This window comes from Phymastichus coffea, unplaced genomic scaffold (genome assembly GCF_024137745.1).
Source record: "Phymastichus coffea isolate CEN01 unplaced genomic scaffold, Cenicafe_Pcof_1.1 PCOF00081, whole genome shotgun sequence".
Lineage (NCBI taxonomy): Eukaryota > Metazoa > Arthropoda > Insecta > Hymenoptera > Eulophidae > Phymastichus > Phymastichus coffea.
Genome location: NW_026706892.1, coordinates 753,922 through 777,392, shown reverse-complemented (window position 1 = coordinate 777,392; position 23,471 = coordinate 753,922). Strand labels below are relative to the sequence as shown.

Below are 23,471 nucleotides of genomic sequence, written 5' to 3'. Positions count from 1 at the left end.
GGATTTCAAGAACGCGCTGCCGTAAACAATAGAACTTATTCTGGTCACTCGCCGTCGTTAATCCTGTCACGCTCAACTCCCTCACGACGCGGAGAGAGGCAAGTGCTTGCTGCAGTTTGAAAACACTGCTAAGCAGATATTCACGCGCGTAACCCAGTTTCGCAAGTTCAACGAATTTATTAATACTTGTTATCGCATAGTTCTTCTTTAAAAATCACGTGCTTTTTCTAGTTGTACCAAATTTATGTGACTTTACTTTTGTCGATTTAGAAGTTCTTTCGATGATATTTTAAAAATCTACGCATCGAATTTTTCAACTCTGTTACATTCCGAAAAAAAAAATTTCTCAAGTTTATTCTTTTTAATTTTAAGAAAGAATTTCTTAATTTAAAAATGAAATTTCATATCTAAAGAAAATATTTTCTTCGCAAATGCACAAGCAAATTGTTGAGGATGGCAATTGCATGGCAAAGCGCCTAACATAGACAAAACGGATTTGGAGAGGGATACGCGCGAAGGGCAAGGTTTGGTGACGCGAGGCAACATGAATAAGCCGATGACGCGCCGTCGCCCAGGTATGACCGAAGAATTAAGGTTTTCCCAGCGTTTCCCGCGTTCAAGGCACGCGCAATGATAGGCTGGCCGACACGTGTGGATTAGCGGGAAAGATAGGGCATTTTCTCCGGAATAACGTCGCACTGAAGTATGATGGGTTTTTCCACCGTTTTCCCCATTTATTGGAGTCACGGGCGTCCAGTGTCCGGTCGTGCGTGCGGAGGATGGTTCGTGGATGTGAGCGTCTGTGAGAGGGTGTGTGGACTGCGAATGCGTGTGGGGTGCAAAAATCTAGAAAAGTATTATATTAAAGGAGGGAATATGAGATCGAAATGAACATTGTACGCAAGCATAAATGAGTATGTGGGCGTGAGTTAAGTGGGTGGATCGGGTGAGAAGGTCTGCGGATCGGCGGATTCTCGCTGATATCTACCTCATGATCGACACCTCTTTTTCGTGGATGCGCACGTCTGATGGTATGGCTACCATCAGGGTAGGTTCACTGCCGTTCGCCACGACTCGAAGCAGCACAAGTACTGTGTGCACTCTCAAGGTAATTACGACCACTCCCCAAAAAGGAAAAGGTCACGATTAAGTGGTAGTGCCAGGGTTATCTTGATATCGTTCGGGGACCTATCGCGAACCAGAGTTTGTGAAAAAGAGAAAGAGAGAGAGAAAGAGAGTGAGAGAAAGAGAGTGAGAGAAAGAGAGAGAAAGAAAGAGAGTGAGAGAAAGAGAGAGAGAAAGAGAGTGAGAAAGAGAGTGACAGAAAGAGAGAGCGAGGTCCAGGTAAGAAAGGCGTAGCAGAGGGGATTAGTGACGAGCGAGAAAAAACGAAAAGCGTCAATGAGCCTTGGACGACTGCGTTTGTATTTACCAACGTGCATTGTTATATTGTATTTAAATAGAAAAAACATCAGCTTTGCTATCAAGATTATCGTTATTTACTCACCCGTCTCCAACGTACATTTAAGAAACTTTGTTTACTGCGATGTCATAATAAATATGAAATATTAAATTTATCCATGAAAGTTCGTTAATGATCCAAAATTAAGGAGAATATCGGAGTTTGCAAATTACATTTTGCACAAAATATTTGATTTTAGGAGTCACTCAACTACAAGAAGCCAAGCATTACAAAATTTCTCATCTAGATGTTTGACTTGGCGAAAGTTAAGGACAAGTCAGAATCAGTGATTGAATCTTAATGGATTTAGTGGCCGAGCCGCAGATACTTCCAGAACAGATGTTTCCTTGCAGCTCTCGCTGTTATATACGCTCGAGTAAACATTCGTCAACAGATTCGCGCGGCCAAGCAGCTGTCTCACGGGCAGATTAGTCCGTCGAAAGTTTTAGCCATGTGTAGCCACTTAAATGACGAAGTTGATAATTACCTACTACCACTGATGAATATTCCAGCAGCCATTCTAATTGCGGACAGGAAGTAAAGTAGCTTGCTAGAGCCCTTTGAGGAGTCAGGGAAAGCCAATCGAAGTCGCACCTTTGATTCACTAACTCGCTACTCCAATATCCTTCATTCCATGTTTCCCAAGAGTGAGCGGACTGGATCGACTACTTCAAAAACACTCGATTTGCTTTCTTCTTCTTTTGCCTCATCTTGACTTTTTTCATTAATTATCCTAATGAGCGAACACGATTTGCGAGATGAATATAAAGGTTGGTTTGGAAGACCGGAGGGATAATGTATGAGATCTACTTTTTGAAAGAATAAAAGTCAGAGAGAAAAAATTATACGAAGTGATTTGTCAATTCTTACATGATTATGTAATTAAGTACTTATTGACCGAATTAAGACGATTGAACGAGAACATGGCATTTAAGCAACAATTCCAAATGTATTCCTCATTACTATACGAAGATAGAGTAAATGAGAAGCTCCCATGTGGGCTGTAGCCTGTTAATAGCATTATCTTTGCCATTTCAAAATTTCATCGTACATCGTTTCCACAGTAGCAAAATAGTCTCTGCTACTAGAACCTACGACATCCGCCTTCCTCCAGTGTATAGTGTGCCGATAAGAGTTATCGTTCGCAAGCTTTCCACTTCTCTCGCCCAGTACAGTCTTTCGACAATAAATGTTTGTACACGATGAGGTAGCTGTGTGTTCGTTTTGTCTTTGGGATCAGCATTGTGATATATTTTATGATTTTCTTCTGGAGTACTCGATGCAATTGATAGTATGGCTCTGTTTGCTGGTTGGTTGTTTATGATGAAAGGTTGAGGATGATAGGTGTGCGGTTGAGCTTATGTCCGTTATAAAAAGATTTTAGTGGATTCCAATGTGCTTTAACGATTCAATAATTTCATAATGATACTTTCGAATAATTTTGTAACTAATAGTATAAATTTGAATAAAAATAATATTTGGAAAAATAAAATTTATTTAATGAAATTGAAAGATAAGTAAGATCAATATCCATTCAAGTCAATATATGTTTAAAAGGGACCAATGGGCTGTGTTAGTCTTGTTAATTTATTTTTACGAAATAAATCGTTGCTACACCCTGCGATTTGGAGCAAATACGATTAACGCGAAAATGTTATATTTACGCAAGAGAACGCAAAACAGCGCTACTTTTCTGCAACGCAAATTTGTAAGAGTTGTAAAATGTAACAAAACTCGAGTACCATGGAATCAAAAGTGAAATCAGTAATCTTCAAACGCGAAAAAATAAACTTGATGACAACAAACTTTTTAACTTTTGCCATGCGCAGCACGTGTACAATCGAGTGCAGTAAAATACGAATACATATCCATATTTTATCTTTCTTTCTGTTTTTTTATCCACGCTTTGAAAATATTTCAAAATCTCGGCTTAATTTGCTGTTATGCATGAAATTCAAATTTCCGTAGCGTTTAGTCCGAGCAATTTACATGCATATATGCACGTGGCACATCGCAACGTTTCCCAATACATCATCAGGCAGATTCAAAATCAGAAACACGTGGAAAGTGCAATGTAAATTTTACACGTTAATTTTTTTAATCTTTTTTTTGTCTGTAAACGCAGCTCACACCTGGTTGATCGATACGCAACCACTGAGAGTCAAATGTTCGTATTTACACTGGTAGCAAAGCTTAGGAACTTGCGAGGGGTTTAGTTTCGCTATTTCTCCCCCCCCCCCCTCAAGTTACGATTCTCTCTGTATGCTCGTCGACTGTCTAATTTTTTTAGAACTGGGATTAGCTTTACTCAAGCGAGCTTTTGCTTTTCGACCATGTGTTTTTTTACTTGTTCTTCCTCTTCGGCCAGTCAGATGTAAAATAGTACATTACGATACAAGTGCGGGAAAGTAGATTCTTGTCTCGTGTGGCGTTTACACCCGAGCGAGGCGAGGGTGGAAAGGTACACGAGACGAGAAACTCTTTCCCGAACATGTGCCGTACCGTATTTTTTGATACGACGTATGGAAAGTGTGATTTTCAACGCACTTTTTCTATCGAGTGTGCGGGAAAGACGCACTTTGCGCACGGAGTATCGAAAAGAAAAAAAATGTATTTATTTTATTCTACAGTCTGTCCACACAACTGCCTTGGTTTCGCGATAGATATGCGGGATTAAATGAGTGGAATGGCGAAAGGAGATTTACATGTTTCAAATCTAAGCTTCTTTGGAGTTTTTGTATTTTTGACTCGGATTTGAATGTTATTGTAGCTCGCCAGGACGTGCTTTTTTTTGTACGGAAGGGAACGAGAAGCTCATAGCTTTTTGAAGCTAAATTTCGTGAGTGTACTGTGGAATTATTTGTTGAAATTATACGATAATATTTTGATAAGAGTTCGTTTCCATTGAAAAAACATTTTCATTTTTATGATTTTGTAGGTTTCTTTTTTTTGTGATATGTTTTTTCGTAGATAAACACATGCCAATTTACTTTTAACACTCGCCTATTTCTGAAATACAATTAAAGATGACAGTTGTAGAGAAAGTAAAGTCTCCATAAGTTCATCAACCTAACATTCATAGAACATTTTTTCTTCTCTTTTGCACCAATGAGAGAGTAATTTCTCAACTTATCTTCATAGCCAAAAGTCTTAAACAACCTAATGAAGCAAAAACTCCGTCATCTTCCTCCCTCTCTCTCTCTCTACTTTTTCAGCCTGAAACTTCTACCAAGAAAATCTTCAATTAACGCCGGAACAGAGACTACCCGAAAAGTCTCCTCTTCCGCTATTAATCCGTAATCCAGCCTCAGATTCAGAAGCAGCAGCAGCAGCTAAGCGCCAAGGCAATTAAGGCGCATCCCCTGCGGCACTCGGACCGCAGTAATGGAACAGCGCCTTTCTATCTCTCTCCCTGGTCTCGTAGCTATATTATTTAAATCGCCAAGACTAAACTTATTAACTAGTCGTAAAACCTTGGCGTATATAAGTTATACGACATTGTCGCCGTCTGAGCAACCCTGGGAGTCATCAGCGCCAACCACAACTAAGTGGTTCGCGGTGTTCGTCTTCCTGAGTGCTTAAACGTATTAGGCACACCTTGAGGACTATGAAAAGGGTATGTAGAGTTTCTATGATGCGTGATACTTTTCAAACTTTGGTCTTTTAATGGTAACGTTAACGTTATAGGTACGCACAACTGTTTTCGTTATATTTTTGTCTGGTTATCTCAACGCACTTATTAACGTGGTTGGTAGAGGTATCGTAACTATCGCGCACTTGTTATCGACTCGGCTTTTACGTTTGTCCTTTGAATTAGCGAGAGCTATCTCACGAATATTTGCTCTCTTTACTAGAACTTGCCGAACTTTCGAAATTTCCTCTCTCGTTCGCGTAGTTTTAGCAGAAACAGTTGAGAAAAAGTTCTCCTCTCGAAAGGACGGATTCGCAAATAGCGGTAAAAAGCGCAGAAGTATCCACTTTTAACTGTGAAACTTTAGCTGAATAAACTATCCGAGAAACTCGAAACACAAATACAAGCAATCCGTTGACGAGAAAAAGAATATATTCACTCGGAGGATATTCAAAAACCACTGAGAACAGCGGTGTCACCACGGTATAGAAGAGTGACGATTCAATTTATATGATTGATAGGATGCTTTCAGCTGGCAACGCGACACGAGAAAAGAAAATCTCATCTTATCGCATCCACATTCCCGTCGCCGTTGTCTCATTGTCCATCTATCGATTTTCGTTGAATCTCTCTTTCTCTGTCTATCTCGACGTTCGTTCGAACGGGTCTTCGGGTCAAGCTGTCGATGGCTTTAGCTTTCGGTCGAGGAGATTTTCCAGCTCTCTACGGCAGCCTCTCGCTCCTCGCTAAGACGGTAAAGAGGCGAAGGAGAAAAAAGAAAGATCGTACAATGATCAGTAATTGACTGAAATCTTCGGAATACTACTCGCAGAATGCTTCACGGTTTCCTTTCATGCTCTTAAGTTAACGGCAAGAGGACTTTTCCGATTAACCGTGGCCAAAAGGAGGAAAAGATCCAATCGGTTGGCTTTTATGTGACTCGAAAACGTTATTGCAAGTTTATCAAAGAGAACCGCCACGGTTTACTCGAAGCCAGCGCAATCAAGTACCGTCAGTCAAGAAGGCGCTCGTACACATTAATTTCGTTCAACAGAACTTGGAAAGCAAAAGAAAGGCGAAGTCCTACGAAGTGCATATAGGCTCGGTATATGTACACGAGCCCCAATCACGCGCACTTATATAAGCAAGTTGTCGCTCGCTTAGAGAGGCTGTATATTGGCGACATCCACTCGCAGGCAGCGGCACCCGAGACAGCGTCTCAAGGGTTTGATCGGCTCGTATCGACAGCTGACAGTGCGCCCGGTATACTATGTACAGTACCTACATGCAACCATGCGACGCTGCTTTGAATTCGCGCGTTCCGGCTTGACCTATCTATGCTATAGGCTTATGTAGCTGACGCTGTGTTATTTTTTTTCGGAAAATTCGTGTACTACTTTAAATGTCACGAGGATTGCTTCTTGGCATCCTTACAACTCTTTTCTTTTCCTCCGGTCGCAGTTAACGAGCTGATTTTTTTTTCGGATGTAAAAATGAAGACGTTGGCTAAAACAAGCTTTTGGACGACAAAGCATGTCCGTGTAAATGTACGACGAGAAAAAAATTGATTGTAGCGACGAGAAAGGAAATTAATTTAACAAACGAAAAGAAAGAAAAAGAAGAATTCAATTACAGAAAGGCAATTTCACGTTTGTCATCGCGCGATAGCCCGAGTTAATTGGGCGCTCTGGCTTGAATCCGATCCTTGCCCGTGCTTCTTTTGCCACTGTATTTGCGGGAGAGCGAGCGCGCGTAACCGAAGTGCGCAATTTCACTGGCGAGCGAATGTCATGTATTGCCACATTGACGAGGCGCACGCCTCGAGTGACGATGCCACCGCTATAGCCGCTCCACGCTAATGAGCAGCCCCCGAGCGAGCTGATGGCTGTTTTCATGCGCGACAACTCTCTTGAACTCGTCGAGTAGCGTGGCGGGCGCTGTTGCAAAAGCGAAAGAAAACAAAACGAACGGTGTGACTTTCGTACCTCGTTAATGCTGCCTTCGAGGTTTTATTTCTCCCTTTCCATATGGACTTTTCTTGTTAAATGCCTCGTTGACACAATTGTGAGTTGATTTCATTTGGAAAATTCAATTAGGAATTCTGTGCTTTTATCTTTTGTAAGCCAACTCAGTATGTTACCAAATTTCATTATAATGGCTGTATGATAGTTAGTTTCTAATACGATTAATCGATTGAATTTAAATTATTAAACGAGGCAAAGGCGCAAAAATAGCAAGCATAAATGTCGTGCATAAACACTTCCAGAGAGTATCCCCGCTGAACAAGCATTTGAAAAGTGCTGAATTGCTGTGTTTCGCAAAATTATGCTAACACAATTACGCGCTAGATTTTATGCAAACATAATAACACAGATTTTCACATTTCAGCCGAGAGACAAAAATATAAATAAGAAAAAAAGACTCCGCGCAGAAAGCAAAATGTAAAAGAAAAAGAGAAAGCCTAGAAGCTACAAATGAAGAAGAAAGGAGCAAAAAACGATGCCAAGATGAGAGCACAAAAAGGAAGCGCAATGGTGCATGGAATTCATATAGACGTCCCTACGTGTGTATATAGTAAAATCGACGTGGCAAAGGCAATCAGGTCGCGTGATTTTTTGTGCGGCGAACGAAACGAGGACGCGACCTTTGCGTCTTTTCCCTTCGATGCCATATTCTTTTTTTTTTCCCTTTACAATTTAACGAGTAAAAAGTTAGCTTTTTTTCTTCGCTTTTGCGAGAATGGATTGTAAAGAAAAGGGCGATGCGATTTTTTTGTTTCATTGAAGTAACGTTTCAATTCTCTAGTTATGTGCATATAGAGTCAAATGTTCGTTAGTGGAGCCATTTTTTTCACACAACTTTGTCGCTGAATTGACTAACATTCAGCAATTTAACGAGATAGAAAATTATTTTTAAGGCTTTTTTATTAATAAAATTCGATATATATTTATCTCTGCAGCTTTATGGAAAAAAAAACTAATATGAAGAGTCTTGTCTACCGATATAAGAGCTTGATAACAAGAAAAACGGTACAGGATAGACATTGAACAGCAAGAGAATTTGCTATTGGTCTAGCTAAAGCAAGCGAAGCGAACAATTTTAACAAAGAAAAGTCAAATGAATTTTCCGGAAAACGCGAGTTTTTACACCTTATAGCAAGGCCATTTTCTCTCTCTCTCTCTCTCTCTCTCTCTCTAACAAACGCGATGGGTTCTCTCTTTTTCTCTGCTTAGTGCAGTTTACGTAAGCGCGATGAAGCTTGTTTCGCAAGAAGTTTCCCTCGTCGACGAAAAGAGAAAGAAGTTCTCTCAAAGAGAGACCAGGACGCATGCGAATATTCGTTTCACTCGGGGAAAACGAGAGAAAAGTCAATTTGCAAGGGATGTCCATTCCTGAAGAGAAAATCAGCGCCTTGTAGTTTGTGGAATTTTCGATCTAACGACGCCAATTTCTCGAGAGCTACCATAGGCTATCTACTTTTTTTTATGCGCCCTTATCACTCTTGTACTTTTTGCCTCTCGTTTTATCGGCGCCATTTACTTTTCGTTTTCTTTTAACACGTCCGCTTTTTTTCTTTCTTCATCTTTGCAGCCATGAAGTTGGGAAAATCTATTAACGTAAAAAAATTAACGGAATGGTTGAAAATTTTGTTTTTTGAAATTATTAAATATTGTTTGTCTAAATTGTATAGTTAAATCATTTATATGTATTTGGCAGTAATAAATAAACATTTGACTAATCAAAAGTTAGTTGACTCATAATTTAATTCGAGTATTTAATTACAGATGTCGAAAAATTGTCACTTAATGCCATTTAAAAACACGTTTCTTAGGATTCAATTCGTTATAGCATTTTGCAATTTATTCAAAAACCACTGTGGTAACAAACATGCCTAGAGTACGATTTTTCGAACTATTTGATATTGTATTTAACCAATCTACTGAAAACGTAGTTCATGCCACTTTACATATTACATAATAATTACAAATAAAAATTATTCAAACTTTGGAAAGTCAACTCCAGATTACACTCAAATAACAACAAAAATCAATCAAAAGACGAATGTGATGAACGAATCCATATTTGTCGTATGAATAAAATACAATTTTATTTAGTTAAAAGTCTAAATGCCTAACGATAACCATAATTAAATGTAACAAGAGACAAATCAACACTAAAAGAACAGGTATCAAGAGTCAAACGTTGTCAGTATAAAAGAGAGGAATGAAACCATTACTATTAATCTAATCATATTAAATCTAGAATTATAGAATTGAACGCATATAAAGATTAACTTGAATTAGATTAGTGGAATTACCTTTAAAATTATTTATCTGTAATAAATTTAAAAATTCTCTAGAATTGTTTACTTAAAAGCTGTGTGTCCTGTCAATTAACAGTGTGACAATGAGTATTGATAAAGACCAATTCAGAAATTCATTTTTTACTTTTATTAATTTCTCTATCATTGATTTAAACATTATCAAAATTAAACTTATGTGTAGGATTTTCATTCAAACATTTATCTAACGAAATATTTATTTATATTTTATCAATATTTTATCTAACGGAGTATTTTCATGTTCTTTGATTGTTTGTAGTAGTTTTCTTTTTGTTTGATCAATATATGTTACTGAAGACTTTGACATTTAACCTTGTAAACAATACATTTTTCAGACCATTTTTCATATTTATCTTTTTCTAACATTATAATGCTATTCAACTTATGATTCAGTAATTATATGACAACGAATGTTATACTTCTTAAATGCTGATTGACAAGTAAAGAAGAATTGATTATGAAAAGGTAATGAAATTGTTAGAACCGGAATATTCTTATTATCTATTTGTGAATTATGCTCATAATTCGTGTTATTGCGAATACGTTTTGAAATACATGAATTCATAATCTACATCTACATATTAGTTATTCACAAATTAATTGAACGTCCAATTTTCGAATAACAAAATCAAACACAATGAATCATTGCAACTCATATTAATTTTTTAAATATCTGAAGCAAAACCACAATTTTTAATCAAGCCTCTTCGTAGGCTTGACTGTCACTATCTTTGACGTCGCTATCTTCTCCCGCCCCCAATTCCAATTAAAGTACTTAGCTCTTTTTATTCATCCGCGTGCGGCATCAGCATTTCAGAAGCGTCGAACCAGCATATTTTTCGACAAGCACACTAATGAGAAAGGCCTCTATTACCGAAAAATGACGAGAGTGCAGCCGAGCGGCAAAAAGAGCTACGACGGTAGCGATAGGAGCGCCACGGAAAATGACTACTCGATTAACGTAAAATGCATTATCCCCATGTGCCACGTCGAACAGCAGCACTCCATAACCCGAAAAGTTAATTGCTTTTTAGCTAAGCTCTCATTTTTCATAACCAAGCAGTGTAACAAATTTATAGCTGAAAAGAGAGAGTTAGAATCGAATCTCTTATTTCTGGAAATGTTTGTCTTCGAAAAGACCTGCGGCGAAAAAGACAGAAATTGAACGAAAAATTTAGGACGAATGAATAGTAAATCTTTCCGTTTGATTTTTACCAGTATTGCCTATATATTAATATAAATATCGAGAAAAAAAGATGGAAATAGTCATGTCAAAGAGCACGACAGACGGCAAGAAACTTACTCTCGAGATAGTTGGAGAGGAACGTCGAGCGATCCGATTAAAGGTACAAGTAAACGACCTTTCAATCAATCTCTTCTTCGCTATCCACTTTATATATATGTATCTAACTCCTTGTCGTTTTTTGTCGATTGCTCGACGCTTGTCGTCTTTAATTTGTTAAGCGGAACAGTCGTCAACTGACGGAAAACATTTAATTAAAATCTTATGGAATAAAAAAATAATGTTTTTGTTCTATTGATGCTATTGTTAGGGCAAAAATTTGATTTTAATACTAGATCAACCAAATATATTTGAATTAAATAATTGAGTCGATAAATATGTCCTAAACATTGGATTTTTATTAAGATGATAATAATATTAACGTAAAATGATTAAAATTCAATATATTCATGAGTGGAATGAGATTTATTAACTAAGCAGACTAAATATTTAGTAGTGATTGATTTATAAATGATCATCTGTAGTATGAAACGAACTCATCAATTCTTAAAACTGATGGGTGCACTTATGCGTGTTTATTGGCCTGGATATGAGATTAACAACATAAATAATCACGAATCGCGATAACTGTTTCAGTTTTCAATTGTTTACTAGAAATAGAAGAAATATGAGAATATAAGAATTTGCTAAAGATATTTTCATTCGCAATATTCCAGGAGTTTGATAAGTATGACAAATGTAATAAGATCTAATTGTTCATTACGTCGCTGACATATCTAGGCTTTTTCCATTTTCAATAGCATCAAAAGAGAAGAAAAATGAGTATGAAAAAGACTCGAAATTTAGGTAGACGCCTCATCATGAATTCGTGAAGCCGCGCTTGTCAAGCTTCTTCTCCTGGAGCGTTGCGCGTGTCGCATAATAACTAATTGTAAGTTATTCCACCAAATAATCCGCCCCGCGTGCACGCGGGCGAGGCGTAACAAAGGAGAGACTCAGGTAAGCTTTGATAAAAGGGAAATGAGGTTGGCAGGTGGGCGTCTCTGCCTCTAACTTTTGGCATGATTTCTCCCAGACCTCGACAATTACCTATCTTCTGACCAATCTTTTTTCTTTCTTCCTCTTCGCAAACATTCACTTAGTTTTTTTAGTTTTTATCACTTGCGTTCTTTCCGTTCAATTTTCTTTTATCCTCTTTGTATATATTTCTATTTATTCATTAACTAGTAATAACTTTATTTAATATGTCAAAATTTTTAATATTCTGCGGTTATTTAAGTATACTTTTTGTCTTGCAAAGTTTAGAATAAAAAAAATTTATAGAAATATTTTTTAACAAATTGATAAACAGTCTGACTGATGTATTTATAATCAAATTTATGTGTTCATGAATATTGATGCATTCCACTTTCTAATTAAAAATGACTACATTATAATTCTGACAAATTACATTGAATACCTTTTCTCAAGTATTGTTAATAAATTGTAAAGGAAAAAGTATAGCAAAAGCTCATCACCTTCTTCAAAGAACAGCGGACAAAAGTAGAGGAAAAATAGTATCACTAAGTAAGGTTGGCGTTAAAATGCAAATGAAACTCACAGAAACAAAAGGTCGGGGCGTACCACGATAGAAAACAAAGAAGAGAAGCCAAGGTCCGATCTGAAATTCTCGGTGCGTTTAAAGCTGTCATCTATGTGGTGGCAATTCAATTATTATTAAGTCGCTTTATATTGCCATTCATTCATTGTCTGCTGTATGAGCTAATCAAGGCGTCGTAACGATCACAGCAAACAGTCTTTTTGACATTATTTCTTGGAAATTAATGTTGCAACTAAAAGAGCTTTTTAATAAACTTTCACATGTGAACGAAGCTTGCGCAGATATGAAATTTACCAAAAGCCAACGACGATGCTGGGAAAATAAAAAAGAAGTAATTTGTTTGTTCGAGACTGCGTAGGAATAAAAAACACTTAGGGCTTAATTTTTTAGGCTATAAAGGAACCAAAAGAAGGCGTGCGGACAATTGTGCACGATTTTATTATGCACAAAAATTATTGCGCACAGTAACATAGCGTAAGAATTGATACACGCTGATTTGTGCCTTGTTATTGTGCACAATAATTTATGTGTACAATAAAACCGTGCACAATTGTCCACACGCCTAAAGGAAAACGAAGCGAGAAGGGTTAAAGTTCAATGTTCAGTGACAATGAACGGCTAAAAGTTCATCCCACGACAACGACGACGCGCACCGATTTTCATCGAGCTGCTTAAGGACCCGAATAAGCGTCTGAGATTTTATGGACGATTGCAACGTGAACGTGTAGAATCCTTATTCTCTCTTTAGGTTAATTTTAGTGCAGGTTCATGAATAAATTCACAGAGATGTTTAGAAGAATATAATGTTTTATTGTAGAATTCATTGTTACATAACAATTATGTTGAATACCACTGGTATCTTTAAAAAATACAGATGTGGAACATATTGTATTGTACTTTCAAAACTATTATTATTATATTTTAAATCTATCACAGACAATTATCACACATAATACATTGGTGGCGTTGAAGATTTTTGTGCAACTATCAACCTTTTCGTAGGTTTCGATGTATTTTGCATTATCATCTGATTTACTAGTAATGAACGAAATGCAGTTATCAGTATTATGAAATAAGGAACCGGAATAGAGTACATGGCAAAATAGAGTTTTTCAACTTCAAATGGCAATATTGTCAGCACAATTCCAATCATAACAATGACATTGGATATCTAAAATTGAAAATACAAATTATTTTCATGCTGTTTTATCATGGCACTGAACAAATCAGCTAACCTCTATTACGGCTAAATTTAATTTGGAATTTTGCGATGCTAAATCAATAGCTGTTATTATTGAATTCGTGTAGTTAGATCCATAAATTGTCGTTTGTATCAATGCGAAATCTCTTATGTTAATTATCAAACTAACCTGGCTGAAAAATCTTATGAAAATATTATCATTTTTCGGAATTCCATCAGTATCACTTTCGCAGCAACAAGCTTGTATAATAGCACAAACGTTTGGTAGTAGTGGTATTGATCCAAAGGATACTGTTCCCATATGATAGCTACATATGAGAATAAGCAAATAGTTATGAAATTTACATTTGATCATGAAATTTGTTTAATGTACAGTAGGTACCTTAAAGCTCTTTTAATATTTTTTTTAACAGAAAACCCTAATACTAAATTTTTATTTGTGGTCCAAAAACAATCAATGACAAATCCAGAAATTACTAATTGAGTAAAGTTTGTAATGAATCCTACAACAACGATGGCACCAAATATTTCTATGGCGTAGTATGTTACAATGTGAGATTTTCGTACGTAATATGTCGGAATATGTTTCAATGCATAAAGTGAAAGACTGAATATCAAAATTATTAAAACAGACATAAAAAGTACGAATAATAAACATGATGGATAAAATAGTAATGTTCTGAAAGATAAATAAATTTAATCAATTTCATAATTCTATCAAATTATTTATTTAAAGATAATGTGACATCTTACCGACAGGAGTCTTCAATTATTTTGAGTATTGGTTTTACTCCTACTTTGCCAAAACAATAAAGAACGACTGTTTGATAAACTATATACAGTAACAAGAAAAGTGAAAATAAGATAATGATCGTATAACTGTATCCTTTAAATAACATAATCATTCCTGTAAAATTTGTGAATATCGAAGAAAAAAGTATTATTACTGCGATGTATATTATAGCATAGCCTATTTTCGGTTGGAACAGAAGAAACATATATACAATTGCTACTATACCAGCAACCACGGTGCATAATAGAAAAATCCATGTAAAACTAAACAAAGAAATATATTTTAATAAAAAAAAACTATAATTAATTTGAAAATTTCTTATAAAAATTGTCAATAACTACTTCAATTCAATGTCTTCAACATCAAACAGAATATATCCTTTCTTATCTATGACAGCACAATCCAAGTCACACTCATTTATGAATTCAAATACTGTAGGATACACTAGAGCTAAAAGAATTAGAAGTCGATCATTAAATTTATTTAATATATGTGACAAGCAACTTTGATACCTTGAAATGTAATACTGATCCAAAACCAAAATATTATTCCAAATATAACAATAAAAGCTACATCTGTACGTTTCCGATATTCTTGAATAGGATTTACGTGTATTGTTTGCTGTTTTAACAAATTACCTATAAAATCTTTCACTTTATTTGCTGCTTGGTAAAAGTTAACAGATAATACTAATAATTATTCATTATATTAGTATAATGGTTGGATTATCTCGGTCACATTATAAGAAGCGAGAAGATAGAGATAGTATATTATACTTGTTCTATATAATTTGATCCAGATAATTCAATTATCATAATAATTTTTAAACTTCTGAAACTATTTGAAACTATTAATTTGATAATAATTTGTGTACATTACTAAAGCTTTATTGTTATTTTATTTTACTTACTATGAACTTTTGTTTTCATTGTGGACGGATAAAAGTTCTTCGGAAGTGTGTAGAAGCTCCGATGTGATCGACTCGACGACACACACTAAACTGATCAAACGAGAAGATGTAAAAGCGACTTGATGTCTGTATGTACCACTGAAACTGAGCAGATATTACTATATCGCTGAGGAATAACCAAAAGAAGGGGAAGAATTGCGGCGCCAAGAACTCTGACTCTTAGTTGTATAACCTTGGTAGTATCGACTGCCTTCCACTAACTCTTTTTGTTACTTGAAAAAAGAACTTGCAACAATTGTTACGTGTAACATATAATTATTTATTAAGCTTATCATAGTATTAATTATAAAATTTGCTTATTTTATCTTTTAGAAATGATTTGTTTAAGATGAATGACGTTTTAGTGTAAATTTATATAAAATTGTAGCCTTGATAATCAAAATTTAATATATTAAGTTTTCTAAATTCTTATGAATTCTTTTATCTACAGTAAATACAATTGAATAAAATGGCTTTTTAAAAATGATTGGATGAGAGGATGTAATAATTATTACATTTTTTATATTTAATTCACTGATATCACCAATTGCTTCTATTAAATAAAAATGTAAGCTTTAAGATTTATACTTCTATAAAGTTAATTTACAAATAACAACAAATTTTACCAAATGTATAATTACATTTCATTAATCTCACCGTTTAAAAGTTATCGTTTAAATCATTCCTCTCATTGGTTTCCAAAATACATTTATCTGCTCTTTTCATTCTAAATACAAAAACTGCTAACATGAGATACATGAAGTTCAAAGACAGGGTGCACGCAATCATCTTCTTCAATTAATGCTTCAGACGTACAATATATTATGATTCTATTTACTAACAATGTTTGAACTGCAGTCATCAATGTACTATAAAAAAGAATAAATAAAGCATACACACCAAAGAATATATTTTCAAGTGTAAATTCTCATATGTAAATGGTGTCAATGGTAAATGGTAAATGGAATATTTCTCATAATGTAACTCATAATGTTATCATGAATATGTCTCATAATGTTATGAGAAATATTCCGTACACTATATTTTTATAATGAAATTATAAAAATAAAAATTTAGGTAGAAATATCTTCTCTATGCAGTTTTTAATTATCGAATAATAAACCAAAATATTAATATATAAACTGTCAAATAAAATTACTAGTTATTTTGCAAGACTAAGTTGTGAGCCGCCGTAATAGCAGTTATATCGTTTAACGTCACCATTACTACGACGTCGATATCTGGAAACTGATATGAAGACCATATAAAAGTTCTGATAGAATAGATGAAGAAGCTGCTGGTCCCATCTGAAAACTGGATAAATAAAATAATTCCTATTTTATACAACTAATATACGATTATTATATACTTGATTAATTTCTATAGAACATTAATAATACTATAAACCACATCTAAGGCTGCATCTAGAAGACAATGAGTATATATTTGGTTCTTTCCAATAAACCAATCCAAATATAGACCAAAACTAACCCATAACATATCTAGAAATTACTATTTAAGTAAATTTTATGAGTAAGTAAATTATGATAGTAACGCAGTAGCAGCGAGCAAATAATTCACTATTAAAAGTAATTTTATTACTACTTTGAAACTGTCATGAGTGAACTTTTAAAACATTGATAAAATACTGTAAGAAAATTCATGTAAATTGTAAAAATAAAAATAAGAATAATTATAAGAGACATTGAACATCTCAATATTGAAATGGAAAAATAACATCTTGGTACTTTAAATAATAAATAAATTCAATCAATTTCACCTACAAATATCTCTAGTTATTTCAAATATTACTTCTTTTCCACATCACAAATACACTTAAATATTATAACTAAACAGGCTAAAATCAATATTAAGAAAATTATCCACAGATTATTAGCTAATCTAATAATTTAAAAGTGATCGGGGTATTGCAATCACATCGATTGGTATTAAAACTACTAGACAACACAAAAAGAATATTCGGATGTAAATAACGTGTCTACCTTCATATCGCAATAGAATATAAATGTAAATGAATGATATGAATCCATTTATATTTATGCGTAGTGAGAATTCCTAACCCCAGCTAATATTACAAGAAAGAAAGCGTTTATTAATAATTATATGCATACAGATGCCAGATGTTTTCTATTGAAAGCAAATCAAAACCTACTTTGGATATAATTGTAATTCTGATCTTGGATTAAATATTTTAGCGATGTAGAATGAAAGTTTTGGTTCATTACTTATGACTGAGGAAAGATATCATTAATTTATACAAATAAAATAAAAAATATCATTATGATTTATCTTTAACATTCATCTGTAGCTAAATGAAAAGTATACAAATGAATATAATGAGAAGCGGAGCATTTGTAGTCTTTCATTTTTCTTTTATATAGTTTACGTGCGGAGTCTACTGTGCCGGATCCAGAAAATTTCAAATACTGATTTTATTTACGAATCTAGTATTATAATTTTTAGGGTGAGTTCGTAAGACCGAATAATTTTATTACCTTTGTTACTTAGTACTAGAATTGCTCCCGATCACCCTTCAACTGTTTGCATATAAAACTTGTAAAATCTTGGTTGTTCGGTTTTCCATTAGTTTAAGTTAAAGTTGTTTTAATTTATTAAGTTGTTTTAATTAATCAACTAAAGGATAATAAAGCAGTTCTCAAACCGAACTTATATTCAGTGGATCGAAGTATATAGATATGCATGTGTAACATGGCTAAATCAGAAACATTATTTAGTGTAGGCCGATGTTGATTGTTATCGAGATTCGTATTTTTATATTTGTCATCCAAAGTGGAATCAATTTTGAGTAATTTCAAACTCTACAGTGATGGGCTATCATACAAAAGAAATTTTGCCAATGGTCGAAAAAGATTTAAATAAAATTCATTGAAAATCGAATATGATCTTACTTGAATTCAAGATTATAATTTGATTTCGAAAATTTTTGTATATTGTCGAATAAGTATTGATCAACATTTATTTACAATAATTATCAGTAATATACTAAAACTATACATGAATGAAACATCATACTGAATCATTGGACTACTCGTATAAAACTAACAATTTCGAATAAGATACGTCAATCTGCATCGCTCAACTAGAATTTCGTATTGGATCGCAGAAAAATCCAGATTATTGCGAGGGGAAGAATCCTGACGCCATTTGAGATCACGTCTATTTAGCATTTGTGCAATACATCAAGTAATCAATACGTTAATTCACAAAAGCCTACGGGAGGGAATAGCAGTTATATATGATTACAAACATGTTTATATACGTATAGTAGTCACTTATTGTTAAAGTCACCATAGTAGTAAACAGTTGGTAATTAAACTAGTTTTCATAAATTACATTAGTTGTAAAAATTCGTTTGCGATAATTGTAAGATACTGAATGTACAGTGACAAAACTTCGTACTTAACCATTTGACTACTTACACAGGAGTGACATGTCCAGCAAAATGTCTGTTTAGACCAACATTAGTTTAGTTAAAATGTTTGTATTGGCTGTAGGAAAAGTGAGATTCTTTCGAGGGGGAGAGCCCTCGCGCCAATCGACCCTAATCTATTTAACATTCGTCATTTCAATTATTTATGTACTCTTTGTATCTTATCTAACTGAATGATAAACAATTTTGAAGGAAAATGTTGAGAATAAATTTGAAATGAGGTTCTCTTGCATGAGTCAGTGTATATGTGTTATCCCTTTATTAATATTTGTGAAAGCATTCGTACATTATAAAAGTAAATTTTACATATGCAATTAATTTTTTTTGTTCAACAATAATGTTCTTCTTTTTATTTATTGTGTTTGTTTTATAAAACTAGACTACAGAGTATTTTAAATTTAGTCAAAATAACGAAAATATGTATCCATCAATCAGCTACCGCAGATAACATTACTTAAATATCAAATATGTGAAGTATAAATGCAAGTTTTGATTTGATATTAATGCAATGCGACTACGAATTAACACATTTGATAATATATATACGTCCAAGGCGATTACACTTCAAGTTTTTCTTTTAAAATTTCTGAAGTACTCTGAATTATCATTTTATTTACTAGCAATGCACGTATTGCGGTCACAAGTAGTATAAAAAACGGCAGGGGAAACGAGTATAGCGCTAAGTACGGATGATCCTCAATTGCGAATGGTACTGTGGCAACTGCAGCACCAACCAACAGCACCAGATTAGATATCTAAGAATGAGAGAAATAGGCACTTTAAATGCAGTCTCACATTGGTGATATTTATAAATGTTGTTTAACAACTTGCGCACCTCTGTCGCCGCTAAAAATAATGATGCATTTTCCGACACCAGGGCAATAGCCGCCACTGCCGAGTTAGAAAAGTCAAATCCATAGATCGAAGTGTGAATGAGAGCGTAATCTTTTATATAAAATATCAAAGCGATCTGACTTATGAATCTTATGAATATATTTTCTTTTTTTATCACTCCGTCTGACTCGTATTGGCAGGTGCAAACATGGAAGCTTGCACAAATATTAGGCAATAGCGGTATTGATGCAAACGCTACTGTACCCATATGATATCTGAATACGAAATAATTATGTTATAAAATTCAATTAATTTTATATTTGAGTAATAAATTCTAACTTGTTGACTGTACCCTATTGTTTTTTCGATGCTGCTACTGATGAAGCTATGCGTAACTAAATTTTTATCATCAGTCCAGAACCAATTGATTGTATATTCAGAAATTGCTATTTGGGTGAAATTAATGAGGAAAGAAACGATGATGATTCCGCCAATTATATCCACGCAGCAATAAGCTATGATGTGGGAACAGTCATTATTAGACAACGCTATGCATTTAAAGATGTAAAGTGAAAATGCAAATACTAGAATAATTATCGCAGACATTATACATGTGAAAATTATTATTGAAGGACATAGTATTACTGCTCTGAAAGTGAATATAGACATGTATTATTATTTTATTATTGATAATATGCGTTCAAGATATTACCTGCAAGAGTCTTTGATTATATCAGTTATCGTTTTGAATCCGATTTTTTGAAGGCACATAAGAACTATAGAATGATACAATAAATAAACTAATGAAAACGAAAATAATATAATCCTGTGGATGTGATCAAATGGAATAGCTATTATCAGACTAACTACGACATATACGACCAATCCAATAATTAATAATATCGTTGATAAATAAATCATAAATCGGCTTATCGTTTGAGTTAGCAAATACATATAAATAATGGCTACTGATGCGCTAACAACGCTGTAAAATATAAATCGACCATCGAATCTGAAATTGAATTTAAATAAAGATAATTTCTAAATTGCAAAGCGAATAACTTTTTTTTTAAATTTGTAGTATGAAAAAGAATTTACCTGATCTCAAGCTCTTCAATCTGATTTTGAGTATCAATTCTATATTTCTGAATAATTGCATGTTTGTGTTCATCCTCAAATCGATCAATATGCATAGGATAGGCTAGAGCTAAAAAATTTTGACTGTTATTGCAATAAAAAGGAAGTTGTAAATCAACGATACCTTGTATGCTGACACTGAACCAAACAAGAAATATTAGTGAAAATATGAAAATGAATAGTGAATTAGTAGGCTTGCGATCTTCCTGTATAGGATTCACGTGAAGTGTGTGATTCAATACGACTGTATCTGTAAATTGCAGTAGTACGTAAGTCGTCCTTTTGAATATTGTAATCTATAGTTATTTATTACTTACTTTGAATTTTCGTCTGCATATTGTATGGGCTATATATAAGCTAGTAGTTCAAAACATTAACATTTAAATAAATAGATTACTGTATGCACCAGAGCTACTGTAGAAATTCGCGAAGTGAACAGCTCGACTGCGTAGAGAAAACTGAGCCAACAACTAGATGTAAAGAGAGCTTGGATGTCTACACGGACCCATTTCATGTCTACGTAGATATTACTGTATTGGCAAGGAAAACCCAGATTCTCTAGCGAGGGGAAGAATCTTGGCGCCAAGGGGACTTCTGGCTGTTTAACCTTCGTTGTATCGATTATCCTTTTAGGGAGTTCACATACTGCTACCAACCAGCTAAAAAATATTTGCAATTGTTGCTAAATTCTGGTTCATTCAACGAGTAATATCATTTTTTAGTTATATTTCTAAGTAATAACAGCCTGTACGTATGATTTTCAGCTCTTGTTCGGGTTGAGGAGTGAAACGACAAATCGGTAAAAGGTGAATTAAGATTTATTACAGAAAAACACAAGTCAAACACAATCAATAAGACAAAGATAAAATTAGCGCTAGGTACAGAGGTGGTTCACAGGTTTCTTATAAGGTGAGGAAAACCGCAAGTAGCTGCGAACAACTATCGCACGAAGAAAAACGGCGCTAACTTGCCTAGGCGAAAGGTCGAACGGTTCTGCCCGAATCCGCTGAGCGAGTCAAAAAAGAGGCATGTGATTTTCCCTCTCCCGCTTTCCCGTTAATTTTTTCTTCTCTCGTGGCTCAAGGGCCGTGGGGCGTTGCTTATTTTCGCTTTGCCGCCAATGTTGGTGTTTTTCAGCCTGCTGTCCTGCTCGCGTCACGTTTCACGATTGGTTTTCGAGGGGGGCCCACGGCCCCCGCTCTCAACTTTTTCAACCTTCGAGTCTTTATCTCGATGTGAGATTCGGAAATACACGTTTCCGATCTGCTGGTTTGATTCGCAAGCTAACATCAATTCTGGCGATGCGCATGCTTATTCGAGCTTGACGGACAGCGGCTTTCGCACACGGGTGCAGTTTTCCTAACTGAACAATTTAAAATTTGAGGATCTCAACGTCTCGTTTGATTCTTTATTATAATTGAAATTGACTCGTGTCAGCGCGCATCACGCAGAATCGCTCATGACCCGTCCAACTCGCCACTCGCCCTCTTACAAATTTGAAATTCTACGGTGCTTATATTTAATCTTAACCCTAGTACATTTAGCGTCGCTGGCTTACAATATTTCTTATGATTCTTAACATATTATTAGTAAAAGAAACTAGTCGGAAAAGGTCTTTGCGCGTCGAGAAGGCCCGCGGAAACCTGAGCGAAAACATGTGCGCGATCAGCGGCCATCGTCGGGTCGGGTTTTCTTGCAGGCACTGCTTTTAAGTGTGGCCGTAAATCATTCTTAGGCGCACTCTGCCTGTTTTTTAAAATGTTTCCCGCACGTTTGGATATCGGGTGGTTAGCGGTTCGAGATGCAGTTGCGCCTTGGTCTAAGAAAGAAATATATCGCGAACGGACATTCTGTAGCTAGCGCGTGATTTTGATTCTGACTATTTCCTCACTTAGCATACGAACGCGTAAATACTTAGTCATCCGAACGCGTAAATGCTTAGTCATCCGGAACATCCTCCCCCCTAAAAAATCAGTGTGATTTTTTATTTTCCTTAGATTCTAGAATTTTAACGAGTCTATGAACGGGCCGCGTCAAAACACTCTTTCCTGAACGAACTTTGACGCATCGAACTATTCCGTCGGATTTATTTGGATATACTTCAATGACCCTTCCCTTTTTCCATGTGTTTCGAGGGGCTTGATAATCCAGAATTATCACAATATCGCCCACTTGAATCGGAGACGTTTGCTTATGCCATTTTTTTTGTGCGAGCATCATAGGCAAGTATTCTCTCAACCATCGCTTCCAAAATCCGTGTGCAAGATTCTGTACTATTTCGAAAGTCCGACGCGGGCTTAAAATTTCGCTCTCATAACGTGCGCATTTCAAATTTCCGGAAGATCGGCCGATGAGAAAATGGTTCGGCGTCAATGCCTCCTCATCGTTTGGGTCTGTTGACACATGTGTCAATGGCCTCGAATTGACCATATGTTCTATTTCGGTTAGTAACGTTAGAAGGACCTCTTCACTACACGATTGATCGTTCAGAACATGGTTAATTGCTACTTTTACACTCTTTATCAACCTTTCCCAAGCTCCCCCCATGTGCGGTGCGTCCGGCGGATTAAAATGCCATGAGAATCGATTCATTTTTGCGAACTCCAGTTGCTTGTCTGTGTCTATTCCGGTAATTGCGTCGCGTAACTCTTTACTAGCCTTTACAAAGTTCGTACCGTTATCGCTAAAAATTTTCGAGGGAAAACCTCTTCGCGCGGCCAACCTTTGGACGGCCATGATTGTTGAGCTGGCGCTTAAAGTGCTTGCCAATTCTAGGTGTATTGCGCGCGTCGTCATGCAAGTGAAAA

General features: G+C 35.2%; 3 protein-coding genes across 6 annotated transcripts in view; 1 reads left to right on the top strand and 2 right to left on the bottom strand.

The window, feature by feature from the left end:
• The window catches only part of LOC131668571 (dipeptidase 1-like), a 203,701-nt gene that overhangs the window by 121,220 nt on the left and 59,010 nt on the right, over window positions 1-23,471 (top strand). The window lies entirely within an intron of this gene.
• LOC131668574 (choline transporter-like 2) lies at window positions 13,103-15,253 on the bottom strand. 2 transcript variants are annotated; one of them, XM_058942855.1, is made up of 7 exons: window positions 15,183-15,253; window positions 14,785-14,910; window positions 14,614-14,722; window positions 14,233-14,535; window positions 13,862-14,158; window positions 13,514-13,787; window positions 13,103-13,449 (listed from the first exon to the last, which is right to left on the bottom strand). In XM_058942855.1, the coding sequence occupies exons 1-7, from the start codon at window positions 15,199-15,201 to the stop codon at window positions 13,222-13,224; spliced, it is 1,356 nt and encodes a 451-aa protein (XP_058798838.1). In that variant the 5' UTR covers window positions 15,202-15,253; the 3' UTR covers window positions 13,103-13,221. The 2 variants fall into 2 exon arrangements, with proteins under 2 accessions (XP_058798838.1, XP_058798840.1); XM_058942857.1 differs by having other exon boundaries at window positions 13,103-13,563; window positions 13,649-13,787.
• Window positions 18,965-21,227, bottom strand: LOC131668573 (choline transporter-like protein 2). 2 transcript variants are annotated; one of them, XM_058942854.1, is made up of 7 exons: window positions 20,982-21,227; window positions 20,789-20,914; window positions 20,626-20,734; window positions 20,240-20,539; window positions 19,880-20,176; window positions 19,529-19,802; window positions 18,965-19,448 (listed from the first exon to the last, which is right to left on the bottom strand). In XM_058942854.1, exons 1-7 carry the CDS (start codon window positions 20,998-21,000, stop codon window positions 19,251-19,253), a joined length of 1,323 nt encoding a protein of 440 aa, XP_058798837.1. In that variant the 5' UTR covers window positions 21,001-21,227; the 3' UTR covers window positions 18,965-19,250. The 2 variants fall into 2 exon arrangements, with proteins under 2 accessions (XP_058798837.1, XP_058798836.1); XM_058942853.1 differs by having other exon boundaries at window positions 20,626-20,914.

What these genes read in the sequence shown, in the direction of transcription:
- LOC131668574 (XM_058942855.1), bottom strand. An exon ending in GATCAGTATTACATTTCAAG is followed by an intron (nt 14,723 to 14,784) that starts GTATCAAAGTTG and finishes TAATTCTTTTAG; the next exon opens with CTCTAGTGTATCCTACAGTA. An exon ending in AATATTAAAAGAGCTTTAAG is followed by an intron (nt 13,788 to 13,861) that starts GTACCTACTGTA and finishes TCTCATATGTAG; the next exon opens with CTATCATATGGGAACAGTAT.
- LOC131668573 (XM_058942853.1), bottom strand. An exon ending in ATAATCAAAGACTCTTGCAG is followed by an intron (nt 20,177 to 20,239) that starts GTAATATCTTGA and finishes ATTCACTTTCAG; the next exon opens with AGCAGTAATACTATGTCCTT. An exon ending in TATTTTTAGCGGCGACAGAG is followed by an intron (nt 19,449 to 19,528) that starts GTGCGCAAGTTG and finishes TCTCATTCTTAG; the next exon opens with ATATCTAATCTGGTGCTGTT.